The 26308-nt window shown below is 42.5% G+C and overlaps 1 protein-coding gene across 3 annotated transcripts in view; it reads left to right on the top strand.

Moving 5' to 3' along the window:
* NCAPG2 (non-SMC condensin II complex subunit G2) overlaps positions 1-2451 on the top strand; it is a 126572-nt gene extending 124121 nt beyond the window's left edge. For all 3 annotated transcript variants that reach the window (XM_088445426.1, XM_088445428.1, XM_088445427.1), the window contains exons 27-28: positions 926-1028; positions 2165-2451. In XM_088445426.1, the coding sequence (XP_088301552.1) occupies positions 926-1028; positions 2165-2216 (155 nt within the window). In that variant the 3' untranslated portion in view covers positions 2217-2451. The remainder of the gene's footprint in view (positions 1-925; positions 1029-2164) is intronic.
* The last annotated feature ends 23857 nt before the right edge of the window (positions 2452-26308 follow it).

The raw sequence follows: 26308 nt of genomic DNA, 5'->3' as shown, positions 1-26308 counted from the left end.
TATATGTTCAACAAAACAACCATCTGTGTCGTTCCGTTTCCCTGTATCACTTATCACCGCTATTTGCTTAGTGGTGTTCGCACACTGTTATGTCTTGGTTTCATATGTTCTAGCCAGAGAGTTTAATGGAAGGTAATTCCCTCACACAGAGAGATAAATGTGTTGTGTAGTCTTAGCCCTTTTTCCAGATAACCAGTCAATGCTACCAAAGATACTCTATTTCACATTATTACACATTCTCAAATCATCATAATGGTCCTGCTATAAATCTATATATAGCATCTCTCTGCTAATACAGTATTATATTCCAACTGATAACAGTTGTACTTTGTTTCACTTTTATCTCCTGATTAAATTTATCCAATCAGTTCCCCCTTGGTAACTGCATAAATGGGCGCTATAGTCTTAGTGATTATGTCATTCATATAATAATCTTTATTAACCACACTGATTTATTACTATGCTAGGAAATGTATTTATGTCCTACTAATGAGGATTCACATCATATCCCGCGCAGGTACAACTCAGTATGGATTCATTTTTATTTTTAAAATCTATTCACATTAATCACCAATAAGGATATGGCAGGTTAGGGCTGCATCTGCGGTATCATTTAGCTGCTGCTGTTCGATCCTAGCATATTGTAATAATCAGTGTAATATTTTAATACTCTTTTTACTATTTTTCATTCCTTTCTTCACGTTTTTTTGTTTTATATTTCACTTGATCAGATTAATACATTTAACACATACCAATAAAGTTTATAACTTTAAAATTATATTATTGTGGTCACCGGTGCACCCTCGAAACTACTTCCTTTCTCTTTGTGTTTTTATCATCACACATAGCTTGATATGTTGTTTCTTATAACATAGTGCATATTCCCTGTTTATTCAGCACTGTGATATTTTTCTTTAATAAAAAGGTAAACCAATGTCTCCTGCCGCTAAAGACATCGCTTCTACAATATATAGGAAGCTGAAAAATTACCGTGAAATCACAATGGAAGAAGATGAAAACATAGAGAGGTAAAACGTTTGTGTGTTGTCTGACTACAGAAGTAACCTAACAAGCTCCCAATAAAAGGGGAAGGGAACACTTCTCTACATTTCACCATGATTTGTCCTATGGTGCCAGTGATATCCCCAAAGAACATTTACAAAACAGAAGGGACTGAATTTCGGAATGAGCTAGCTTACAGTACTTATTAGCACTAGGGTTTATTTTAAAAATTCATTCTGAGACCTACTTGCCCACTTATTTGTCACATCACTCTACAAAGTTGTCAGGTTTATAACAACTCTAAATCTGGTGACGTTCATTGATTATCCCCGTTATGTGAAGTCTGAAGAAAGGGGTTTGTTTATTTGTAGGTACAAGACAAAACCCACTCAGGTCATAATAGTTCTGAGATAGATAGATATACACATTTTGCCAATTATATCCCCGCAATTGTTGTTTATAAATTATCAATTTATGTAAATAGCTTTAAAGCCTTGGTTCAGCATAATTTATTACCAAATGTTCATATTTGTTAAAACATTATTCTGAATTTTTATTGTAAACACCTATTTACATAATTTTATAATTAAAAAAAAAAATAAACCATTTTGGGGATATTTTTTGAAAAAAATATTAGCAGTTTAAAAACCGGTTTGATCTGGCATGCTGCACGACCTTTGTTGGAAATAATGAACAATTATTGTGCACATTTTTGTAGTGTTTACATGATCTGTCCAACATATTTCATTTCAAAATTTCACTTTTGATCTTGTGCACATATAAACGTTCATATGTTATGTTAATTACTGCACCAATCATATTAAAAGTTACTTAATGCACAGTAAAATACGAAAAGCAACTGTGTGTCCTATACATCTTCCTACAATCCTGTGCAGATTTCCCAGAATAGAGTATTATGCTCATACTTATAACATACTGGCGTAATGTACAATAAAACAGCTTGGGTCCTAATTTATTAAACAGCTTGAGTAACAGTTACAATGTATTTCTACATTATATCTAAGATTCCATTTTAAATGTAATACCAAACTTTCACAATGCTAATAACACTCCCCCCCCACTCCATCATTTGTACTGTACAAAATACCATGTGCTATACTGGCGCATACTGTATGTTAATGTAGGTCTCTTATCTTTTCAGAGCTATATATGAATCATCGGTGAGAACTTTAGACCTGCTCCTGCTGCCATAAAATCAACACCACAGAATCTGAACTGTTTTATATTACTGAGAGAATGTACAGTTTGTTAAATATGACTTTTTTTTTATTATATATTTTTGATATGTAATGAGACGAATTGGCAGAAACCTGTGTATGATATATCTATTTCGTAAGCTTTTTATTACATGTAAATATAAAGTATATTAATGAGATATAAAGATGTTTGTGGCTGAATCTGTTATTGATGATTGTACTTGCTATGTGGCTTAAGTTACCGCAATTAAAGTTAATTCGATATTACAATATATTTGACAGAGAAGCAATAATATGGAAGGGAGATAAGGAGGCAGGACACTTATTTTAAGATTCTCCCATGAATGTACAGGTTGAGTCTCCCATATCCAAAATGCTTGGGAGCAGGGGTATTTTGGATTTCGGAATATTCCGTATTTTGGAATATTTGCATAAAATAATTAAATATCTTGGGAATGGGACCCAAATCTAAACACAGAATGCATTTATGTTTTATATACACCTTATATACACAGCCTGAAGGTCATTTTATACTATATTTTTAATTTTGTGCATCAAAAAAAGTTTGTGTACATACATGAAATTCATTTAAGTTTCATATACATCTTATACACACAGCCTGAAGGTTATTTTATACTATATTTTTAATAATTTGTGCTGTAAACAAAGTTTGTGTACATTAAACAATCAGAAAGCAAAGGTTTCACTTTCTCAGTCATGCTAAAAATATTCCGTGTTTCGGAATATGGGAGACTCATACTGTAGTTGAAAGAAAACATACAGTAGGTAGGGATGAATGATATCGGTATTCCTAAATTAGTAGGTGTAAAAACTTTTTGAATAATGTAGCCCTGTTTTTCCATGTTAACCCCTAAAGTTATTTATTTTATACACCGTAAAATATGTATTACTTGCCATGTTGCCCTTTTCATATTTAAATGTTTACTTTTATAAATTTTTTATAAATTCTTAATTTTTGGTTTTGAAAAGTTTTGCAGCATATAGGGACAATTACAAATCAATATCACATTTGTAGCAAATAAAGGGTAACAAGTCTGTTACTACACCAGGGTCCATAGGGTTCCATAGGAGACCTTGGGGTATAGGCGATGGCGGAAGACATCGGGCACCACACAATTAAACTTCTACTCCCAGGATGCACCGGGGCCCCTCTCCTATACCCCGCCCCCAGGCCAAGGCACCTTCAGTTTCGTAGGTGCCCGGCCGGAGTTGGGTCACTGCACAAGAGGGTCTGTTCACACAGCCCCAGAAAGTTTTCTTTAATCTTTAGAGCAGTCACCACGGATAGTCCAACGGACATCCATGCTGCCGCTCCGCCACCCTGCCTGCACAGACTTGCTGATACTGATCCGGGGAGCTCAGCGGGCTTCTGGGGTCTCTACTAGCAGGGACCCCGGAGGACCCCTGGACTGTGGCCGGATTCGACGGGGACACAGGTAAGCAGCAGGCGTCTGCGGTAGGCGCCCGCTGGTACACAGGGCCTGATTCAGAGCCGGACGCTATTTGCGCTCGCTCGTTCAGAAAAAGGGTCCGGCTATTTAAATAGAGCGCTCGCTCTTTGCGGTCTGTTGACGCCTCTATGTCTAAACGAGCGAACGAAACATGCGCTTGCTATTTTTAAAAAAAATGCCCCCTGGCCGCTCGCATCCTACGTCATCTCCGCTATTTATTAGATTAATCGAGTACATCGAAAGGCGTATGAACTGCTCGCAGTGCTTGTGGTTGGATTTTCCTATCGCAATCATGCGAGCAGTTCAGGCTAAAAGACAACCAAGTGACGTGGTCGATGACGCTGCTTTGTTAATTATGCACACCCTTAAAACGCCCGTTTTGACCGTTTGGCACGCCTGCGTTCGTTACTCCACTCCCCGTTTTCAAGCACCTTCCCCTGTTACCACCCACATATGCCTCATCCTGTCGCTCAAAATAGCAGGCATTCGCTATTTTGCGAGCACACAATTTCCGACCGCAATGACTGGTTCGCGCATGCATATTGCAACCCATGCGCAGTTGTGCGAACATAGCTCGTAGCGAATGAGCGGCCGCTTACGAGCGGCTCTGAATCAGGCCCACAGTCTCGTTTATCCCCAGAGTTGGGGATGGCCGCGTTTGGAGCCAGGCACTGAGCTTATGCTGCCACTAGACCACCAAGAACGTCTGCTTGGAGTTTTAAAACAAGCTCCAGCGTCCCGGGGGTTAATAGTAGGCTAGGGGAGGGCGCCTTCCCTGTAGCACAGCCGCCTACTCCCCCGTTGCACACAGCACCTTTCCACTGCGGTTTGGCAGGCTGTGACAGAGCTCCAACGGGCCCGCCTCCTCTGAGCCTTCTGGCGGCCATTTTCAGGCTAGACGCTGGTCTGATCGTTGGTGCAGAGACCGGATCCCCCTGCATACCTCTCCTCCAGTAAGGTCAGCTTTTGTAGCACTATTCCTACCAGACTCTAAGTCTGTGTAGTTGATTGTAGTGCCATTAGTGCAGGTGGATATTTTGCATTGAATTGGTCTTATGCTAGTGCTGTCTGACTGCATTATCTTTTCTCTGTCAGCCATTTTGCTTTCCCTATACTTTTCCTTCTCACAGCCCTCACGCTGCCAGTACTGTCAGGGTGGGAATTTACCTAACCGTTAACAAAAAATTTATGTGTGGTGGGTCACATACAGCATCCATACTCTCCTACTATGTCTGGGAATGACGAATCCGTGCAGATTGTTGCCCCTCTCCTGCTTTCCTGCCCCAGATGTAAGGCAGACATTGGGGAGGGAGATGTACTTACTGGGGACTTTTGTACAACATGTTATGCCCTTTCATGTACACCTGCTGTTTCTAACTCTGCGCAGGAGCCTCCCTGGGCTTGTTTTGCACAAGCTTTAATACCATTGTGGGACGGTTGGCAGCTTCAATACCCCCCCCCCCCCGCCCGCGCGTTTCCCCAGCTGGGGTTCACGGAGCAGGCGGTAGTTCAATCTCCCATACAGGGGGTCCCCCGGCAGATGACGATGCTGGCTGTGGAGGGAGGCACTGCACCACCTTCTCAGGTGTCTCCGGAGTCTATTTGGGTTAACTCCTTCTCTACCACGGTACAGAACCTGACAGATGTTGCAGGGTGAATCCCCGCTTAGGCCTGCTAAGAAACAACTAATATCTCAGTCAACACTCTGATGATGACGACGGAGAGATACATGACTTGTCTGACTCTGAGCCCCCCCAGCGGGATGCAGAGTCTAAGTCAAAGATTTATGTCGTCAGGCTCATATACGAGTGGTATGTGTGGCCATGGAGATTGGTGACGAGGAGCCAACGGCAGCAAAGTCCAAGCATGCCTTTTTCAAGGATGTTTAAAGTACTGCTGCAATTTTTCCTGTGTCTGATCAGCTGGTGGATCATTTAGAGGAGACTTGTAAATCTGGGAAGCGTTTCCGACCTCAAAGACGTCTGGCTTACACTTATCCTTTTGGAGATTATTTCTCTAAATGGGAAACTTCTCAGATGCATTTTCTTAAGACACGCCTGGTTAAGAGTTCGACTCTGCCCATGCCATCCATTTCCTCTTTGGAAGATGTTACGGACAGGAAGGAGCTTCCAGGCCAGCTATGGCCATCTGCTGGGTGGCCAGGGCCATGGAACGCTGGGCGAACTCTCTGGAGGAGTCTTTCCCCTTGGATACTACTAGTGAGCAAATAGAGCTGGTGGGCTCTCTCAGGGATTCAGCTACATATATTAATGAGGCGGCTTTAGATGTTGGCCTCTTAACATCCAGGATTTCAGCTGCGGCCAAGTCGGCGCGTCGATCCCTATGATTATGCTCCAGGAGATCGGATGCTGAGTCTAAGAAAGGGTTGGAGTGCTTACCCTTTAATGCATGGCTCTTCAACCTGTGGCCCTCCAGCTGCTGTGGAACTACAGATCCCAGGACGCCCTGCCACAGTTTTAGCATGCTGTTATATCAAAACGGTGGCAGGCCATGGGCTGTTTAGTTTCATAGCAACTGGAGGGCCAAAGGTTGAAGACCCCTGCTTTAATGGGAAGATCTTGTTTGGTCCGGAGTTGGACAAGATTGTGGATACCTTGGAACCTGCAAAATCTGCTGGTCTCCCATCTGCCCTGGCTCCATCAGGCTCAGGGACCTCGTCCTTTCGGACCTATCGTCCTCGGGGAAACCCTAAGGTTCAATCCTCTTCAATTCGCCCAGTGCTGGTGTCAGACCACCACAGACACCCAGGGTAAGGGAAATGGTCTCTCACTGGTACGCCCTCTCCTTCCGCAGAAGGCCTCCCCATCAGTTCTTTACCACAGGCCTTCAGTCAAACCAGGACAAGGCCTTGGAGATCCAAAAAGTTTTACACGCTATGCTCCAGGCAGGGGTCATAGTGCTGGTATTGTTACCCCAGAGGGGAACGGGTTATTATTCCAACCTCCTTTCTGGTTCCGAAACCAAACTGTTCATATAGGCCTATCCTCAACCTCAAGTCCCTGAACAAATTTCTCCAAGTACCTTGGTTCAAGATGGAAACCCTGTGGTCAATTACTGGCTATGGAACCTGAGGATTTTATGGTGTCTCTGGATATTAAGGATGCATACCTGCATATTCCGATTGCTTCAGCTCACCAAAGTTTTCTTAGGTTCACTGTCCTACAGCAACATTTCCAGTTTCAGGCACTGCCGTTTGGCCTTTCTACTGCACCTCGGGTGTTTACCGTTATTATGACTGAAATGGCAGCCCAGCTGTGGCTGCAGGGGGTCCGCCTGTTGCCATAGCTGGACGACCTTCTGCTGCTGGCCCGGTCTCCAGATGTACTTCACCACCATCTACAGCTTACAATCTCTGCGATGCAGACTCACGGGTGGCTGATAAACTGGAAGAAGTCCTCCCTGACTCCCTCCCAGAGGATGCTCCATCTTGGGGCGCTGTTGAACTCTCAACAGCAGAGGATCTTTCTGACCGAGGACAAGATCTCCATTTTACAGACACAAGTACGCAGATGCCTGCACAGTCGCCGAGTGTAAATTAATTTGGCAATGCAGTTACTAGGCTCCATGGTATCGACATTCGACATGGTAGAGTATGCCCAATTTCATTTCCGGTCTCTGTAGACATTGATCCTCTCCAGGTGGGACGGATATTCACATCGGATAAGGACATAAACAATGGTGCTCTCTCCGGAGGTGTGTCTGTCTCTGACTTGGTGGCTTCAGACAGGTCACCTCACCAAGGTGCGCCCCTTTTGGATTTTTGGACTGGGTACTCCTGACGGATGCCTGTCTCCGGGGTTGGGGCGCAATGACCGGTCCACACTTCTTTCAAGGAAGGTGGACAGCAGAGGACTCTGCCCTTCCAATAAACATTGGAATTTTGGGCTGTCTTCAGGGCTCTGCTGCAAGCCAGTCTCCTACTTCACAGAAAGCCCGTGCAGGTAATGTCACGACCGTCAAGGAGGAACTCAGTCAGACAGCTCTGACAGAGGTGTAGCGCATTCTGACATGGGCAGAAAGCAATCTTCCTGCCATATCAGCAGTGTTCATACCAGGAGTACTCAACTGGGAAGCGGACTTTCCCAGCCATCACAACGTGCATCCAGGGGAATGGTCTCTTCACTAGGAAGTATTTCAGCTCCTGGTGGACAAGTGGGGTCTTCCGGAGATCGACCTCATGGCGTCCCGACACAATCATAAGCTGCCAGTGTTCGGGTCCAGAACGAGATGCCGAGGCTCTCCTTGTGGGCGCTCTGTCGGTCAAGTGGACCTTCCAGTTTGTGTACCGGTTTCCTCCATTCTCCCTTCTTCCTCGGGTACTTCGGAAATTCAAAGAAGGAGGCACGATCCTGCTGGTGGCTCCAGCGTAGCCCAGACGCCACTGGAACTCTGATCCTATGAGTCTCTCCATCGACACTCCGTTGCTGTTGCCTCAACGCCCGGACCTGTTGTCTCAGGGTCCTTGCCATTACCCGGACCTGGGTCGTCTGTGTTTGACGGCGTGGCTTTGAGACATCCCTCCTGAGGTCAAAAGGTTTTTCTACCTCTGGTTAAGACCATGCTCAGAGCTCGTAAACAGACTTCTGCCAGGATTTATCACAGGGTGTGGCACACCTACTTTCAATGGTGTCGTCTCAAAGGTTACGACCCCCAGGTGTTCCGGATATCCAGAGTTTTGGCCTCCCTGCAAGCGGGTTTGGATCTTGGTCTCCGAGCAGAGACATGCACCTTCAGTGAAGCCTGACGGTCAGTGTGGATTCAGCGTAGGATTGCTCCTCTTCCTGATATCTGCACTTTCCTACAGGGGGTCCTTCGCATTCAGCCTCCCTTTGTCTCTCTGGTGGCTCCATGGGATTTGGCTGTGGTACTTAGGGCTCTCCATGGCCCTCCCTTTGAACCCCTGGGCTCAGTGGACCTCAAATGGCTTACGGCTAAGACTGTTTCTTCTGGCTATTGCTTCCGCCAGAAGAGTATCAGATTTGGGGGTTCTCTCGTCTCCTTACGTTTCTGATTTTTCGCCAGGATAGGGCGGTGCTTCGGACTCGCCTTGGATTCCTTCATAAGGTAGTGTCTAGTTTCCACATTAATGAGGAAATTCTACTTCTGGCCTTCAACTTTCCAGACCTCTCGGCAGGTGAGGTCCCATTGGATGTGGTGCATGCTCTCAGGATATATGTGGACCTTACCAGTTCCCTTCGGAAGTCGGACTCCTTGTTTGTCCTCTATGGATTCCACAAGAAGGGTTGGCCAGCCAATAAGCAAACTTTGGCTAGGTGGATTCGTATGACAATCTCTGAGGCTTACACTCATGAGAGCCTTTCGGTACCACCCTCTGTTCTCATTTCCACTAGGTCAGTGGGTCCTTCGTGGGCAGCTCACCGTGGCACCTCGGCTGTTCAGCTTTGTAAGGCGGCTAAGTGGTCCTCTGTCCATACCTTTGTGAAGTATTATGCTTTTGATACCTTCGCCTCCTCAGGATGCTTACTTTTGGCGGCGGATTCTCCTTTCTGCACAGGAGCGTCCCCACCCTTAACGGGACTGCTTTGGGACATCCCCAAGGTCTCCTGTGCCCTATGTACTCTGATGTAGTAAAGAAGAGATATGGTACGAACTTACCATATAGGAGAGGGGCCTCGGTGCATCGTGGGAGTAGAAGTTTAACTGTGTGGTGCCCGATGTCTTCCGCCATCGCCTATACCCCAAGGTCTCCTGTGGACCCTATGGACTTCGTAGGAAGGGAGGTAACAAAGGTAAGTTCTTACCATATCTCCTTTTTTTTTTTTTTCTTTATAAACCATTCAGTGAAAACCACATATAACTCCTTCTAGCGACATATATATATATATATATATATATATATTTTTATTATACACACATACACCAAAGTGGTCTGGCACTCGAATAAAACGATAACTTTGCCCAGTGCCTCCACATAAAATAGTATATGCAAAAACAGCAGTGTGGCACTCAGGGCTGAACAAACATTCAAAGAATGCAAACACTCTCAAGTGTTACAACGTTTTTCAATCAGTTATATGATTTTCGTCAGGTAATACAGAAATCACCTTACCTTATAGCTTTCACACCAAGCAAGTGACTCAGCGCACCACGTTCCAGCACAGAGTGGGTGTGGACGCACATTAATGACGTCGACTGCAACGTCATGCAGTCTCGGTCAGTGAAAGAATAAAACCATCACCATGGAAACAATACTCATGCACCACAGGAGAACAATAAATGTAACCAAAAAATTATACACAGTTAATGCATAAATAACACTAGCGCATAAACACAGCACCTCAGGATACATACTGATGATATAAAACATCAATAAAAACGGCAGAATGCAAAATACATAATACTGTATAGGCAGTGACTGAAACATAAATAAGCAACTGAGACATGCTAAGGGTAAGATCTCATTGAGCCCTTTTGGGGCAATAATATCTAAATAATGGATACAAAAGGATTAAAAGCAGCAAGTTCCTATCACCTCCTCTAATGGGTAGTGTAACATGATCGATCATCCTGTACTTCAGGCATGAAAGATTATGACCGGCCTCAATAAAGTGGCGGGCCACTGGTTGGTGACTGGTACCTTTACTCAGTGCCATCCGGATGGTCGATCTATGAACACCCATCCTCTTTGAACTTACGGGTGGTCTTACCAATATAGGTAAGACCACAAGGGTACAGAATTTGATAAATGACATGAGTAGAATCACATGAGATATTTAATGTGTAACTTTTTGCCAGAATGAAGATGGTAAAACACATCCCCAGGGAGCATATATCTGCATGTAACTCACAGGCATCTAAAACAGCCCATTTTCTTGGGAATGAAGCTTTTCGCTAATTTAGCTCCCATTCCTGTAATGTCAGTCTTAACCAACATTTTACAGAGATTGTTCCCCCTGGAGTAAACATGTACATAATCGCTGTTTCTCATGAACAAGGTCCTCATCAGCAGTCTGCACAAGGTGCCATAATTTCTTACTGATACCTTTAATCACAGGGGAAAGAGTGTTATACTGTGTGACCTAAGTGAATGATCGTACATTCTGCCTGTACCTTTCTACACAAAAGATCTTGCTGCTCAAATAACATCACCTTATGTTTCAACTGTGACAGGAGTTTCAGGTCATAGCCTCTGGCTACAAATCGTGAAATCAATTCATCAATCTGTTGTTCCGCAACAACTCTACTGCTGTTAATCCTTCTTAATCTCACCATTTGTGAATAAGGAATGCCTAATTTCAAACCCCTTGGGTGACAACTACTGGCATATAAGAAGGTATTACGATCAGTAGGTTTTCGGAACACAGTGGTGTCAATGGTAGAATTATATAACATAATCCTTACATCCAGAAATACGATGGAATCAGCCTGTATATTAAATGAAAGTTTCACGTGACAATCTGACAAATTATGTTTCTCAATCTGACATTGAGCAAAAATAATTTTTTGATGATACTAACATTTCCTCTAGGATTGTATTCTATAAACTTTTTATAGATGACTTATTTTTCATCTGGATTGGTCCATGTGATGAGTTAAGAATAATTTTTGAGAAACAATTTGGACCTCATTGCACAATGCTGCTATATCAGTTCATGATGCACAGTCACCGATAAGTACTTCCTTTGCTGATATGCACTTTTTGCACTTTAAGTGAACTGATATTATGTTTATTTGTGATATTTTTTTCTGAAATGGAGTTATAAAACTTTACTTGCATTGAATGTTGGTGTGCTGGTGCACCAGTTTGTTCTGTTTTTTTCTGGCTATACATAATATATGACTAAGCACCCAGAATTATAATGATATCGTTTGAGCGTGCACGACTTGCAAAAATTTTTTTATATATATATATTTACGTTAGTGTTGGTTGTTGGAGAATATCTTCCACGGCTCTCAAGATACAAATGCCAAATATTACATAGCCGCCTACTTTTATACTAAATAACTATTAGACCACATAGCAACAAATCTTATATATAAAATTCAATGGTTGGTTTGTCCGGTTATGCATTCGGACACCCCTGCACGGCTTGGGCTGAAACAAATGCAAGGTGGTCCAGTTGGATCCTCGCCATATTTTAGAGGGTTATGGTCCTGGTTGGACCTCCCGTTGGTGTATGCTGGGCAGAACTTTGACCCAGGGCATTCCACAGGATGGATTTGAATGAAAACTTCACAGAGTGGTAACATTGGATCTTAGAATACATACTAGGGGGTTGAGGTCATGGTCAGACTTCCCATTGCTGTACGCTGGGCAGAACGTTGACCCTGGGATGCTGGGCAGAACTCGGGGAGCCTATTCTGGGCCTTCCACTGGATGGATTTGAATGAAATCTTCACAGAGGTGTGGCAATTGGTCTGGGATGCCTAATGGAGTGGTTTGGGTCCCGGTTGGACCACACAAGAGTGCGCGGGGCAAAACTTTGACCCAGGAAGCCTGTTCTGGGCCTTCCCCTGGATGGATTTGGACAACATCACATAATAAAACTTAATAACTTGAAGATACACCTCTGCACCGATTGGGATGAAACCAATGCGGGGTGGTACAGTTGGAGCCTGGCCAGATTTTTTGGGGGGTAAGGGTCCTGTGGATGTAGGCTTGCTCAAATCCTACAATAATGAGTGTCTGCAGGCAACAGTAAAGCATGGTGGAGGTTCCTTGCAAGTTTTGGGCTGCATTTCAGCAAATGGAGTTGGGGATTTGATCAGGATTAATGGTGTCCTCAACGCTGAGAAATACAGGCACGTACTTATCCATCATGCAATACCATCAGGGAGGAGACTGGCTACAAATTAATTCTGCAGCAGGACAACGACCCCAAACATACAGTCAATGTCATTAAGAACTACCTAAAGTGTAGAGAAGAACAAGGAGTCCTGGAAGTGATGATATGCCCCACACAGAGCCCTGATCTCAATATCATCAAATCTGTCTAAGATTACATGAAGAGACAGAAGAATTTGAGCAAGCCTACATCCACAGATCATCTGTGGTTAGTTCTTCAAGGTGTTTGTAACAACCTCCCTGCTGAGTTCCTTCAAAAACTGTGCAAGTGTACCTAGAAGAATTGATGCTGTTTTGAAGGCAAAGGGTGGTCGCACCAAATTTGGATTTGATTTAGATTTCTCTTCTGTTCAATCAATTTGCATTTTGTTAATTGCTAAAAATAAACTATTAACACTTATCATTCTTACATTGCAGCATTTTTCCACAACTGCCTAAAACTTGCACAGTACTGTATGTGTGTTGCAATGCCAATTACCGCGTGGCTCTGCCCCCAAACAAAACAGGAAACCAGGTAACTTATACAGGAAGTATAGACAACTCACCAGACAGGCTATATACTCAATATATAAGCTATGCCTTTAGTAGGCACAGAACTGCGGCTTCCAGCAGGTAAAAGCTGTCAAAGTCTGTCGCATGCAGCATCGCAAAATCTCAACTCTAAACCTCTGTCTGTAAAACCAGAAGTGACATGCGTTCCATTTAGTGGAACACACGACTTCCGGACACGCCAGCACAAGCTAACGATACAAGCCAGAACTGTCATGTGCTCCACGTATGGAACGCATAACTTCCGGAACTCATAGGAGATGCCGGGACGCGCAAGCGTCACCTAGCAACCAGCTATAGCCCTGTGGATACAATAACATGAATCCAGGTAAGTAGCCACACGGTTAAAGTAAGCCATATACTAAACAAATCGGCTCTTCAGTAGTGCTACATGGAAAAATACAATGTCATCTATACTAGCATTTATAACATTGTGTCCCAACTAATAATGCAAAAATAATAATTCCACCAAATTATAAAAATCAAACAAATTTACTGAAATATAAATCAAACAAGAAAAAATATAAATAAAGTATGAAAAAAGATAAATAAAGCCCAAAAGGAAAAGAAAACACTTAAAAATATCTTATGTTTATAGATCCATAAAACTTCTAATAGAAAAGAAAAAACTATGTTGACGTGCCAACACTACAGACCTTTACGTAAAAATATATTATACGGATTATATTCATTCAGACCCTTTGGGGACACAGTCCCTAAGTTGAATATCCACTTAGCATCACATTTCTTCAGAAGCAGCTCTCTGTCACCACCTCGAATGGGTCTGGGAATATGGTCAATAAGCATACACTTAAAAGGACGCAGGTGAATGTCCAAATGCAGCAAAATGTTTGGCTACCAGTTTAACTGAGGCCTGTAATGCTGTACGTATTGAGGAGCGGTGGTTGTTGTTATGCCAACATATACCAGCCCACAAGGGCATGTTAAAATATAGATGACTTGGTCCATTGTGCAGTGGATTTCTGTCGAATTTCAATCATCCTACCACTATGTGGATGAGAAAAACTCATACCCACCATCACAGAGCGGCAAGTTGTGCAATCTGTGCACCTGAAACATCCTCGCTTGCGACTAGATAGCCAATGTTTAGGTTGTTGTGCTGGCTGTCTTGTTGGACGCATTAATAGTTGGCGTAAATTTGGGCCTCTCCGGTAAGCCATCATCGGGCTTCATTGCTTATGTTCTGCAATATAGGATCTGAGATTACAGGCCAGTGTTTTTTTAATGCCCTTACTTGTGGCTTTAGCTGCCAAAGTTGTTGCATAAATCATCCTCTTGGTGTCGACTGGTTTTTAGTAAACGCTTGTGAATGTCTTTGTTGTGCCTTACAAAAGACACCTCTGAACAGTCTTGGGTGAGTACCCTCTCTCTAGAAGACGATCCCTCATTTCGAGGAGTTGTCTCAGCCGCATCTTCTGATGAATTATTACGTAAAACCGCATGTACAGCGATATAGGTAGACTTTCTTTGAGGCTGCTATGGTGATGGCTGGATGATTGAAGCAACAACACAGTATTGTTCTATTAATGTTGTTTCAAATTGTAAAGCGCAAGTAATGTGCTGCGCTATATAAGAAACTGTTAATAAATAAATAGCCAATATTGTGCCTCAAACGTACAGTGTCTACATGATCGTGCCAACAAAATGCTTTTAAAATCGGATGTTCTCTGGATCATTTCAGCTCTCAGAAATAAAATAAGATTGTTGATCGTTTCTCTTATCAAGTGTGTGCCTAGCTTGAGATTACATCCATGTACTGTATGTAACCATCAAGTGTGTGCCTAGCTTGAGGTTACTTTCAGGGATGTCTGTCAAGTGCGTGCCTAGCTTGAGGTTACATCCATGGATGTTTATCATGTGTGCGCCTAGCTTGAGGTTACATCCATGGATGTTTATCATGTGTGCGCCTAGCTTGAGGTTACATCCATGGATGTTTATCAAGTGTGTGCCTAGCTTGAGGTTTAGATCCAGGGGTGCTGCAGGTGTCTATTAGGAGTGCCACTATATGTGTGTCTCCTGTGTGTGTGTGAGACGCCCTGTCAGTAGTGTGTAGGCTAGGGAGGGGGATGGGTAGATTCTGTGTGGCTAGGGGGGGAATGTGGATATGTAGGCTCTGTGGCTAGGGGGGGGCTCCATGTGGCTTGAAGGGGACCCCCACATGCCTCAATCCGGCCCTGGCTGTGCGTATAGCCACGGGTGGCAAGTAGTGACGTTACTCTGATGCTGCTCCAGCACTGTCTGTCTGCACTTCTCTTTCAGGTTATCCAACGCAGTGTGTTTGGTTAGATGCCAGACTATTTACACTGCAAAAACGTTATTTTTTTTCAAAAACAGAAATTCTGTTCAGGAAGTGGGTTTAAAAAAAGAGCGAGTACTTCATGTTCCTTAGTGTATGGTGAAATAAACTTTTTTTTTCAAAAAAATGTTTTTTGGGTTTTTTGTAAGTGCCTTTCCAAATGAAAATGTTCCAAGGCATTCACCGCAACCAAGGGCTGGCTCTTACTGAGAGTATAACTTGTCACCAATAGTCAGTACTGATATAATCTTAGAATTGAACCACCTTGCTGCTTCCAACAGAGATCAGACAAAATGCCGAATTAAATTATGTGCGAAAAGTCGCGTTTGGTGAAAAGCATTTGCCGGTGCGAACTTTTCACGCATTTGTGCGTATAGCGCTATACAATTGCCGGACTTTTCGCATGTGCAAAAACTCCATAGGCAGAAACCGGCAAAAACTTTTCACCATTTCAGAGGCAGGTGATAATATGTGCAAAATCTCTATTTTTGACAAAAAATTTGGGGACTTGGTTTAGTACCCGATGGACCCTACCCCCCAGTGTCCCCCCCTAATGACTAATTAGGCAAAAAAATTAGCTTAATTCCCCCTAATAATGACATGTCATTTTTGGGGCGAAAATGTAAAATGTGTTGGAAAATGGGTTAAAAGTGCTGGGAGAGGTATTATTGGGGGCTGTATGGATGGGACAGGTGATTTTAGGATTCCAGGTGGCTGCAGCAGGTGTATTTTTTTAATTTTTTTAAAACTGCACTTTATAGACACAAATATACTAGCACCCATTTTGATGTACCCCTAATTTAACTACAGCAATTATTTTTACCAAAAAAATAGCTTTTTATCATTTTTTCACACTTATGTAAATATGCATATAACAACCATTTGACTCACTTTAAGAAGGCAAAATACTTTTATTAGGGCTATTAATACACTTCTATTATGATTTCCTATGTGAGTTAGGCTTTTTATGGGGTACAGACTGATTTCCCCAAAATGTGCTGTACTTTTCGCTAGTTTCACATATGCGTTTTCGCGTATTTGCAATTGGGTAGGGCGAAAAGCAGAAGTGCGCATTGAGAAAGTACGCAAAAAGATCGCATCAAAACTGACAAATGCGGCATTAACTTAGTCATGCGAACGCTTTTCGTCAAATGCGACTTTTTGCACCTAACTGAATACGGCCCAAAGTGAAAAGTATGATCACAGTGTTTTAGCTGTAGCCTGCCTGAGAGAGAGGAATACTCAGCTAAAGTTTTGTAATGTTGGGCACACTCACATCTGGAGTTGTTAATGTTTCTATACAGGTAACCAGAATTCCCTTCTTCACTCAAAGCAGATTGACTGATGCTCTTACACAACACCGTAAATTGCTGAAACCCTGCAAAAAGCAACAACTCGAGATTGAATCCTATTATACAGTGTCAGTGGTAATCTAAATCTGTTATCCCATTCTAATGAATATTGTGTGACATTGAGGTTTAGGTACAGTCTTCATGAGCTACACACAGTATACCGGATAGAACAGTATACAGGTTGAGTCTCCCATATCCAAATATTCTGAAATACGGAATATCTTTAGCATGACTGAGAAAGTGAAACCTTTTGCTTTCTGATGGTTCATTGTGCACAAACTTTGTTTAAAGCACAAATTATTAAAAATATAGTATAAAATAACGTTAAGGTTGTGTGTATAAGGTGTATATGAAACATAAATGAATTTCATGTATGTACACAAACTTTTTTTGATGCACAAAATTATTAAAAATATTGTATAAAATGACCTGCAGGCTGTGTGTATATAAAACACAAAAGCAATCTGTGTTTAGATTTGGGTGACATTCCCAAGACATCTCATTATGGTATGCAATTATTCCAAAATACGGAATAATCCGATATACAAAATACCCCTGGTCCCCAGCATTTTGGATATGGGAGACTCAACCTGTATAATGATTCTACAGTAAAAAGTATTGGCAGATCCTATAGGTTTTGATATAGGTGCCTGCCATAGGCATATGGAGTGCGGTTGCTAAAGGGCCCGCCGCACTTCCAGGGCCCGCCTCCTCCTGCACCCAGATTATCTCAGCGGCATTACAAGGAGAGAAGCTGCTAATGATCCCTCCTGCAAATAGCTTTTAGTCACAGGCACACTTCAGCCTGTGTCTAGGAAGCAGTTTGCTGCAGGGGTCTTCAGCGCTGCGGGCCCTCCTCCTCTGATACTTCTGTCCCTCACAGATGCAAAGAGGAGGCGTGGCTGTGCTGAGCCTGCTAGGACATCTCCGGACCACAGTCACGCCTCCTCACAGCTTCAGTGAGGAGAGACGGAGTGGCATGCTGGGCTTGAAGTAGTGCTGGGTGGGCGGGACATAGCTAGACCTATGGAAGCCCTGTGGCCCCCATACCTCTAGTTGCCCTCCTGGTGCCAGCTGTGTGATGGAAGTAAGTCCACACGATAGATAACTTTACCAGGTCTTAGGTTTATTAGCCAAGCAGAACAGATTGTATTCTTTATATGTAGCTGCTCCTAACTATCTCTTTACACTGCACTTTTCTTACTATGGTGGTGCCCTGGGGCAGCTTGGCTGGGCCAGTTTTGGGGGGGTCCTGCGCTCTGGATATGAACCCTAGTATATAAGGGACCTACCCGAAAGAGGTTACCTGGATATGGTGGGTAGGCCCATAACCTTGGCCATAATTATGCTAAAAACCTCTATTTACTGTTAAATTTTATTGCATTTATATATATTATTAATAATTTGGAGTTGTGCACCTGAGATTTGTCTGTTTCTGTGCATGTAACAGATCCAGCCAGGAATGTATGGGATAATGCAGGTGGTGTGTGGACAAATGAGAGCATACACCTGTAAATACACAGAAGAGTAGAGTATACACCCACTTGTACGTATAGCGCTGGTGACATACGCAGGATCTCTCCTATGTAGGTCGCCTCACTGGGGAGTCTCTCAGGGTCTTGAACTTCTATGGAGGACAGAGCTGAAGACGGGCAGTAAATCCATGTAGCACATTGGGGTCAGAGGTTGTACGGTGACGCGACCCCGGCACTAACAGGAGACAGTGCAGAGCGCTCTCTGATGAAAATTAGTATAAAATATACTGACCATGTATTACACTATAGTATGTGATAGTGTTAGGAGTCTGAGAGTAGCACCTTGGATGAGTAGCAGTTGTGTACTTTCACTCCTAAAATCTATATACCTGATGCTGAGGGAAAGAGCACCCTAGCTATAAATAGTATGCATTTCTCAGTGAAAGGTACTGTATCATAGGCTTGAGTGCTTGTTTGGCTGTAGATACTATTTGGTACACACATCTAGCTAAAATAAATCCATATGGTGTGCTGACAAAATGCAAATCTTCCACAGTAATTATAAACCATCTCGTGCAGATACAGTATAACTAGAACAAAAAAAGTGAAATTTTCTTGGAATTCACTAACAGTTCTAGTATTTCTGGTTTCCATCTTTCCTGCTTCCCCCTGAACACATGTTCATTCGTTCAAAACACAAGGAAAAGTTGGGGGACATAAGGATTTCATTAACTTAATTCAGCTCTAACTTAACAAAATGTTCTGGCGTGTATCAGGGAACAGACGTATACTTAGAACCTATAAATAAACATGTTGCCATATTTAAACAAAAAATAGAACTCTGCTGCTATTCTTCTAAAATAATTCCTATATGTATATATCTGGGGAATACTACTATTTATCAGGTATTAATACACGCTAGCGTGATAACTAGGACATATACTTTAACTTGGTGTATAACTACTGCAGTCCACTTCCCTTAGACCACTGTAAAATTTATCTTGTTACACCAACATAAGCTAGTGCAGAAGTCCTCAATGTAAGATATACTAAGGTAACATTTTGTGCAGAAGTACTCAATGTAAGGTTTATTGACAAGGTCATATTTTGTGCAGAGGTACTCAATGTAATGCTGCGTGCACACCTGAAAGATTTATCTGCAGACAGACTGTTGCGCCGACCAAGCGGCTGATTTGGTAAGATATACACACATCACAAGTGGAGGGGCATTTACATTTGCCTGCCCGGTTGTGATGTCACATATCCTGCGACCACCTAATTGGCAGGTTGACTGCATACACATGCAGATGGAGTGATATATCTGTTAGACACATTATATAGTCATCTGCTGTGCAGCAGGTCCGATCAGATAACAGAGGTACTCAAAGTAAAGTATATTGAGGCAATATTTTATGCAGAGGTACACCATGTAAGGTATACTGACTTCACATAACCAGTAACCAATTTGTTAATCAGGAATCTCTTAGTCAGTAAATATCCATTATTCTTTAGTCTGAGATACATTTAGGAGAGATGTGCACAGTAAGGGCAAACACAGATCATTATCATAGTTTTCCCATATTTGGGGACATTGCTAATGTAATGTAGCAAACATGAGAGCACTACAATTCCCATCATGACACATTCACTGAACATTGTAACAACCCAACTTTTACATTATAAATATTCATCTAAGAAATAATGATTTGTAAATGTTAGCACAATACCAGTTGAATGGTATGAGAGGAGGTCTTCACCTTTCTCTGAAATCTAGACACACTTACCGGTACTCAGATGCCTCCAGGTATTCAGCACCAGCTAACAGAAACTTATCACCTTATAGTTTTGGTGAAGTTAAGTGGAGAGCACATTGTACAACATAATGCCATCCTGGGCAACAGTTCCAGACATGAGAGCCAAGAGACTGAATAAGTTACCAGCGGGTAGGATAATAATTATCAGGCCAAGCTTGATCAGGACTAGCAGGCTGACCATAGTGCTAGTACATACTCAGTCAGGGCTGGTGGCAGACAAACAGTGGAGTTTAGACAAAGCTGGGTCAGGGCTGGCAGCAGCCAACAGTAAGCAGAAACAGGCCAAGGTCAGGACAGAAGACAGCAAAATTTAAAAGTCAGCAATGAGTAATCAGGCTTCAGTATAAGCAGGTTAAAGGTACAACAAACAGGAACTATCACTAGAATAGGTGAAGTTGCAAGACATATTTAAACCACCAGGACCAATCGGTTGCTGTTGGTGAAGCTGGGCTCTCCTGATCCCAATCCACGGTTCCAGGTGAAGGGGTGGGAGGTCCTGATAAAGAGAGAATGCTGTGAAATGTCTCCATAGCAAATGGCCTGACAACTTAAGACATCAAGAAGCTGGTGGCAGCTGATAAACAACAGCCATTGAGTATCATTCAAACTGATAACCCCTTTTAATGGGGGAATTTTATGCTTTACATTTTATTAACACAATTAATCTTACTGTTTTAGGTTACTGAGATCAGATAGCAGATCACTGAAAGAAACACTAAGAGTGAGGTAAGAATGTGGGTGGCTAAGCGCTAGAATTAAGATATCTCCAAACTATGAATTTTCTTCCCCTAAAAAATTCACCCTGGGATTGGGTTGACTACAAAAAACTGGATGAAAACATCTCTTTCATTATGGATAACAGTTCACCATGAACCTAGAGCTCCACCACTTATGTTAGAAGGATAAAACCTAATAGAGGTTGAGAATAACTTGGCTAGTGGTATCTGTATAGATGTCTTAAATGTAGTCTCCCAAGTTCCATTCCAAGGTATGATACTAGGGGTATTTTACTTGTCCATGTGTGAAGAGTGGGAAAGGAAGTAGACTGAACTGAGCCTCTCCCCTCATATTCCAAGGAGGAAGTCATATAGGCAAATCCAAATGCTGAAAGTATTGAATACATACATGTTAAAATTGTCATTAACGATTATGTAAGATACGGAAAAAACTCCTGAATATAACATTTTTGTGATTACAAATTAGGACCTGTGGGTATCGCCGTTTGTGTTCATCTGGAGTTTTATAGCAGAAGTATACACTGTGGTCTGCAGTGAGTCAGGGGAGAGCACTGCATTTTTGGGTCCCATAGGATAATGCAGTGGTTCCCAAACTGTGTGCCGTGGTACCCTGAGGTCCCTCAGGATGGTGGTCCAGCACCAAATAAAATTAATTATGGTCAATGTAAGAGGCAAAAACATAACATATGTGGACAATCAGAAGCGCAACCCTGTCCACATAGCTGAACCTAAGGATGACAGGTAAGCACAATTTACTTAATCATTTTTTTTTCAGAATTTCTCAATAACAAACCTTTGGCTTAGGGGTGCTGTGAAAAAAATGTTGATAGTCTAGGGTGCCGTGATTCAAGAAAGTTTGTGACCCACTGGGATAATGTGTGGCACAGCCCAGTGATACCACTTTAGCCTCTACAACCCCCACTCTTCTCTCACAAGGGCTAAGCCTGGACCTCCTAAGGCATGGACCAGTGTATGCTCATAAGAAGCTCCCACTCTGCTCTTCTGAATACAGTATCTGGGAACAGAGTGGATCACTTATTACAGTGACCTGACTCTGCTGGGCCCTCTCACCTCTTAGCTCCAAGGATGGGTACATACCTAAACGACCGGCAATCGTGCCGATGTTCAGGGCGATTTGCCTTCACCCTGGACATCACATGATTGCCGATACACACTTAAATGATTTAATGAAAGACGGAATGATCACTGTTCCGTCCTACATTAATATGTACGGCCAATCACACAATATCGCATGCTCACAAATTGGGCATACACACTGCATGATATGCCCCATTTGTCATTTCGATTTGGCCAAATCGTGCTGATATCGTCCTGGTGTGTATGCAAGAGGGGGGAGAGAGAGAGAGAGAGAGAAAAAAAAAATAATTATATATATATATATATAAATAGCTATAGTATGATCATTTTCTTTAAAAATATTCTTTCAAAATGTTCTACATTCACATAATTGATTTGCATTGCAGTTTGTCAAAATCGCCAGTCATTGACCGATCATTTAAAAATTTTATTAGACATACAAGGGTTGTGCAAAAAGTTTCTGGATGCACAAAAACAATTATATTTACTGTACTGTAGAAAGTGAACATTAATTTTTTTCAAAGTATTTGCCAGAGGAGTCTATGTAAAGTTGCATGCTCTCAAACCACTTGGTTAAGCAGCTGGACCAGTCCGAAGCAGGTATGTCTTCTACATGTTGGATGAAGGTCTCCACTGCAACTTCCGGTAACTCCTGTCTCACTCCCAGAGATGCTGGGCTGACCCCAGAGGCTCTTCCTGCATTGCCGGCTCCTCCTCAGTGACCTGGAGCAGCGCACTGCACAATAATGTCACATTGCAGCGCCCGGCTGCCGGACACTGAGGAGGATCCGCAGGACCGGTGCTAGGATGTTCAGCACCCCCAGGAAACTATAAATGTGCTCCCTCCTACAAGTGGGAGACACAGTGGGTGTGAGTTAAGCTTGAGAGAGGGTGAAGCTTGAGAGAGGCAGTGGGTGACAGTCAATAGGTGCCAGCAGGGGCGAACGCAGGATTTTTATAAGGGGATTTTCATATAATATATACACTACCGTTCAAAAGTTTGGGGTCACTTAGAAATTTCCTTATTTTTTAAAGAAAAACACAGTTTTTTTTCAACTAAGATAACATTTAATTAATTAGAAATACACTCTATACATTGTTAATATGGTAAATGACTCTACTAGCTGCAAACGTCTGGTTTTTAAAGGAATATCTACATAGGTGTATAGAGGCACATTTCCAGCAACCATCGCTCCAGTGTTTTAATGGTACATTGTGTTTGCTAAGCGCGTTACAAGACTAATGGATGATTAGAAGACCCTTGAAAGCCCTTGTGCAATTATGTTAGCACAGCTGAAAACGGGTTTGCTCGTTAGAGAAGCCATAAAACTGGCCTTCCTTTGAGCTAGTTGAGTATCTGGAGCACCACATTTGTGGGTTCGATTATACTCTCCAAATGACCAGAAAAAGAGAACTTTCATGTGAAACTCGACAGTCTATTTTTTTTCTTAGAAATTAAGGCTATTCCATGCGAGAAATTGCCAAGAAATGGAACATTTCCTACAACGGTGTATACTACTCCCTTCAGAGAACAGCACAAACAGGCTCTAATCAGAGTAGAAAGAGAAGTGGGAGGCCCCGTGCACAACTGTGCAAGAAGACAAGTACATTAGAGTCTCTAGTTTGAGAAATAGATGCCTCACAAGTTCTCAGCTGGCAGCTTCATTAAATGGTACCTGTAAAACACCAGTGTCAACAGTGAATTGGGAGACACAGTGGGTGTGAGTAAAGTTTGAGAGAAGGTGAAGCTTGAGAGAGGCAGTGGGTGACAGTCAATAGGTGCCAGCAGGGGCGAATGCAGGATTTTTATAAGGGGGATTTTCATATAATATATACACTACCGTCCAAAAGTTTGGGGTCACTTAGAAATTTCCTTATTTTTTAAAGAAAAGCACAGTTTTTTTCAACGAAGATAACATTTAATTAATTAGAAATACACTCTATACATTGTTAATGTGGTAAATGACTATACTAGCTGCAAACATCTGGTTTTTAAAGGAATATCTACATAGGTGTATAGAGGCCGATTTCCAGCAACCATCACTCCAGTGTTTTAATGGTACATTGTGTTTGCTAAGCACGTTAGAAGACTAAAACTGGCCTTCCTTTGAGCTAGTTGAGTAGAAAGAGAAGTGGGAGGCCCCGTGCACAACTGTGCAAGAAGACAAGTACATTAGAGTCTCTAGTTTGAGAAATAGACGCCTCACAAGTCCTCAACTGGCATCTTCATTAAATGGTATCTGCAAAACACCAGTGTCAACAGTGAAGAGGCGACTCCGGGATGCTGGCCTTCTAGGCAGATTGACAAAGAAAAAGCCATATCTGAGACTGGCTAATAAAAGGAAAAGATTAATATGGGCAAAAGAACACAGACATTGGACAGAGAAGATTGGAAAAAAGTTATGGACAGACGAATTGAAGTTTGAGGTGTTTGGATCACACAGAAGAACATTTGTGAGACGCAGATCAAGTGAAAAGATGCTGGAAGAGTGCCTGGCGCCATCTGTCAAGCATGGTGGAGGTAATGTGATGGTCTGGGGCTGCTTTGGTGCTGGTAAAGTGGGAGATTTGTACAAGGTAAAAGGGATTTTGAATAAGGAAGGCTGTCACTCCATTTTGCAATGCCATGCCAACCCTGTGGACAGCGCTTGATTGAAGCCAATTTCCTCCTCCAGCAGGACAATGACCCAAAGCACACCTCCAAATTATGCAAGAACTATTTAGGGAAGAAGCAGGCAGCTGGTATTCTGTCTGTAATGGAGTGGCCAGCGCAGTCACCAGATCTCAACCCCATTCAGCTGTTGTGGGAGCAGCTTGACCGTATGGCACGCAGGAAGTGCCCATCAAGCCAATCCAACTTGTGGGAGGTGCTTCAGGAAGTGTGGGGTGGAATTTCTTCAGATTACTTCAACAAATTAACAGCTAGAATGCCAAAGGTCTGCAATGCTGTAATTGCTGCAAAAGGAGCATTCTTTGACGAAAGCAAAGTTTGAAGGACAAAATTATTATTTCAACTAAAAATCATTATTTCTAACCTTGCCAATGTCTTGACTATGGCCCTGATTCAGAGCCGGACGCAAGTGGCTGCTCGTTCGCTCCGAGCGATGTTTGCCCAACTGCGCATGCGTACGGATCGTAATACGCATGCGCGAACCACTCAGTGCGGCCGAAATTCATGTGCTCGCAAAATAGCGAAAGCCTGCTAATTTGAGTGACAGAATGAGGCGTATGTGAGTGGTAACAGGGGAAGGTGCTTGAAAACGGGGAGTGGAGATCCGAACGCAGGCGTGCTTAAAGGTCAAAACGGGCGTTTTATGGGTGTGCATAATTAATACAGCAGCGTCATTGACCACGTCACTGGGTTATTTTATAGCCAGAACTGCTCGCAAAATTGTGGTAGCAAAAACCAACCACAAGAATAGCGAGCAGTTCATACCCTGGTCGATGTACTCGATTAATCTAATAGCGGACATGACGTAGGATGCGAACGGCCAGGGGGCGTATTTTGCCAAAAAACGAACGCAAGTTTTGTTCGTTCGTTCAGACCTAGAGGCGTGAACAGACCGCAAACAGCGAACGGTTCATTTGAATAGCCACCCCTTGTTTTAGAACGAACGACCGCAAATAGCGAGTGGCTCTGAATGAGGGCCTATATGTTCTATTCACTTTGCAACTCATTTGATAAATAAAAGTCAGTTTTCATGTAAAACACAAAATTGTGTGGGTGACCCCATACTTTTGAACGGTAGTGTGTCTGTGTATATGTGTGTGTATATATATATATATATATATATATATATATATTACGAGGTTTGAAGGGGGCTCTATTTTCTTAAAATCTTCGGTTATACAGCATATTAAACTGAAAGATGGTAATAGATTTTAACCAATTACTTGGTTTACTTGCTAATTTGTCTGTATCAAAAGCCCATACAAATAATAAAAATATATTATAATAGACACCCTTAATTAATTAAAAACTTTTTATGACCACAACTTATTAAAATTGTACTTTTACAGACTATAAAATCACATACAGTTTGTCAATTCGTCATACAATTTTTCACTTTTGCATTAATGAAATTCACCCTTTTAGGGACATTTTTCCAGTTGCTTGCTCCAAAATGAATCTTAAAAAATGTAACCCTTTAAGATTTATTTTGGAGGAAGCAACTGGAAAAATAATGGGCCTGATTCAGTAAGGATAGCTAATGCAACTGCTTATGCAGATCAAGCGATTGTTAACCATTGTGCATACGCATAAGCCGCACTGCGCGTGCGCTGCGATCGCACTGCGATTACGGACGCACAGAGGAAGCCATCTCAGAGTGAGTGACAGACTGAGCGTTTGGGGGTGGTGACGGAGTAGTGGTCATAAAAACGCAGGCGTGTCTGTCTGTTTGAATGCTGTTGCATGGGCGTGCATAAATTAGCCACTGCAATTGCAT

This window comes from Taudactylus pleione, unplaced genomic scaffold (genome assembly GCF_031769625.1).
Source record: "Taudactylus pleione unplaced genomic scaffold, aTauple2 ptg000380l, whole genome shotgun sequence".
Taxonomy (NCBI): Eukaryota; Metazoa; Chordata; class Amphibia; order Anura; family Myobatrachidae; genus Taudactylus; species Taudactylus pleione.
The sequence above is the reverse complement of the archived record's forward strand: the minus strand, read 5'-3'. Positions and strand labels throughout refer to the sequence as shown.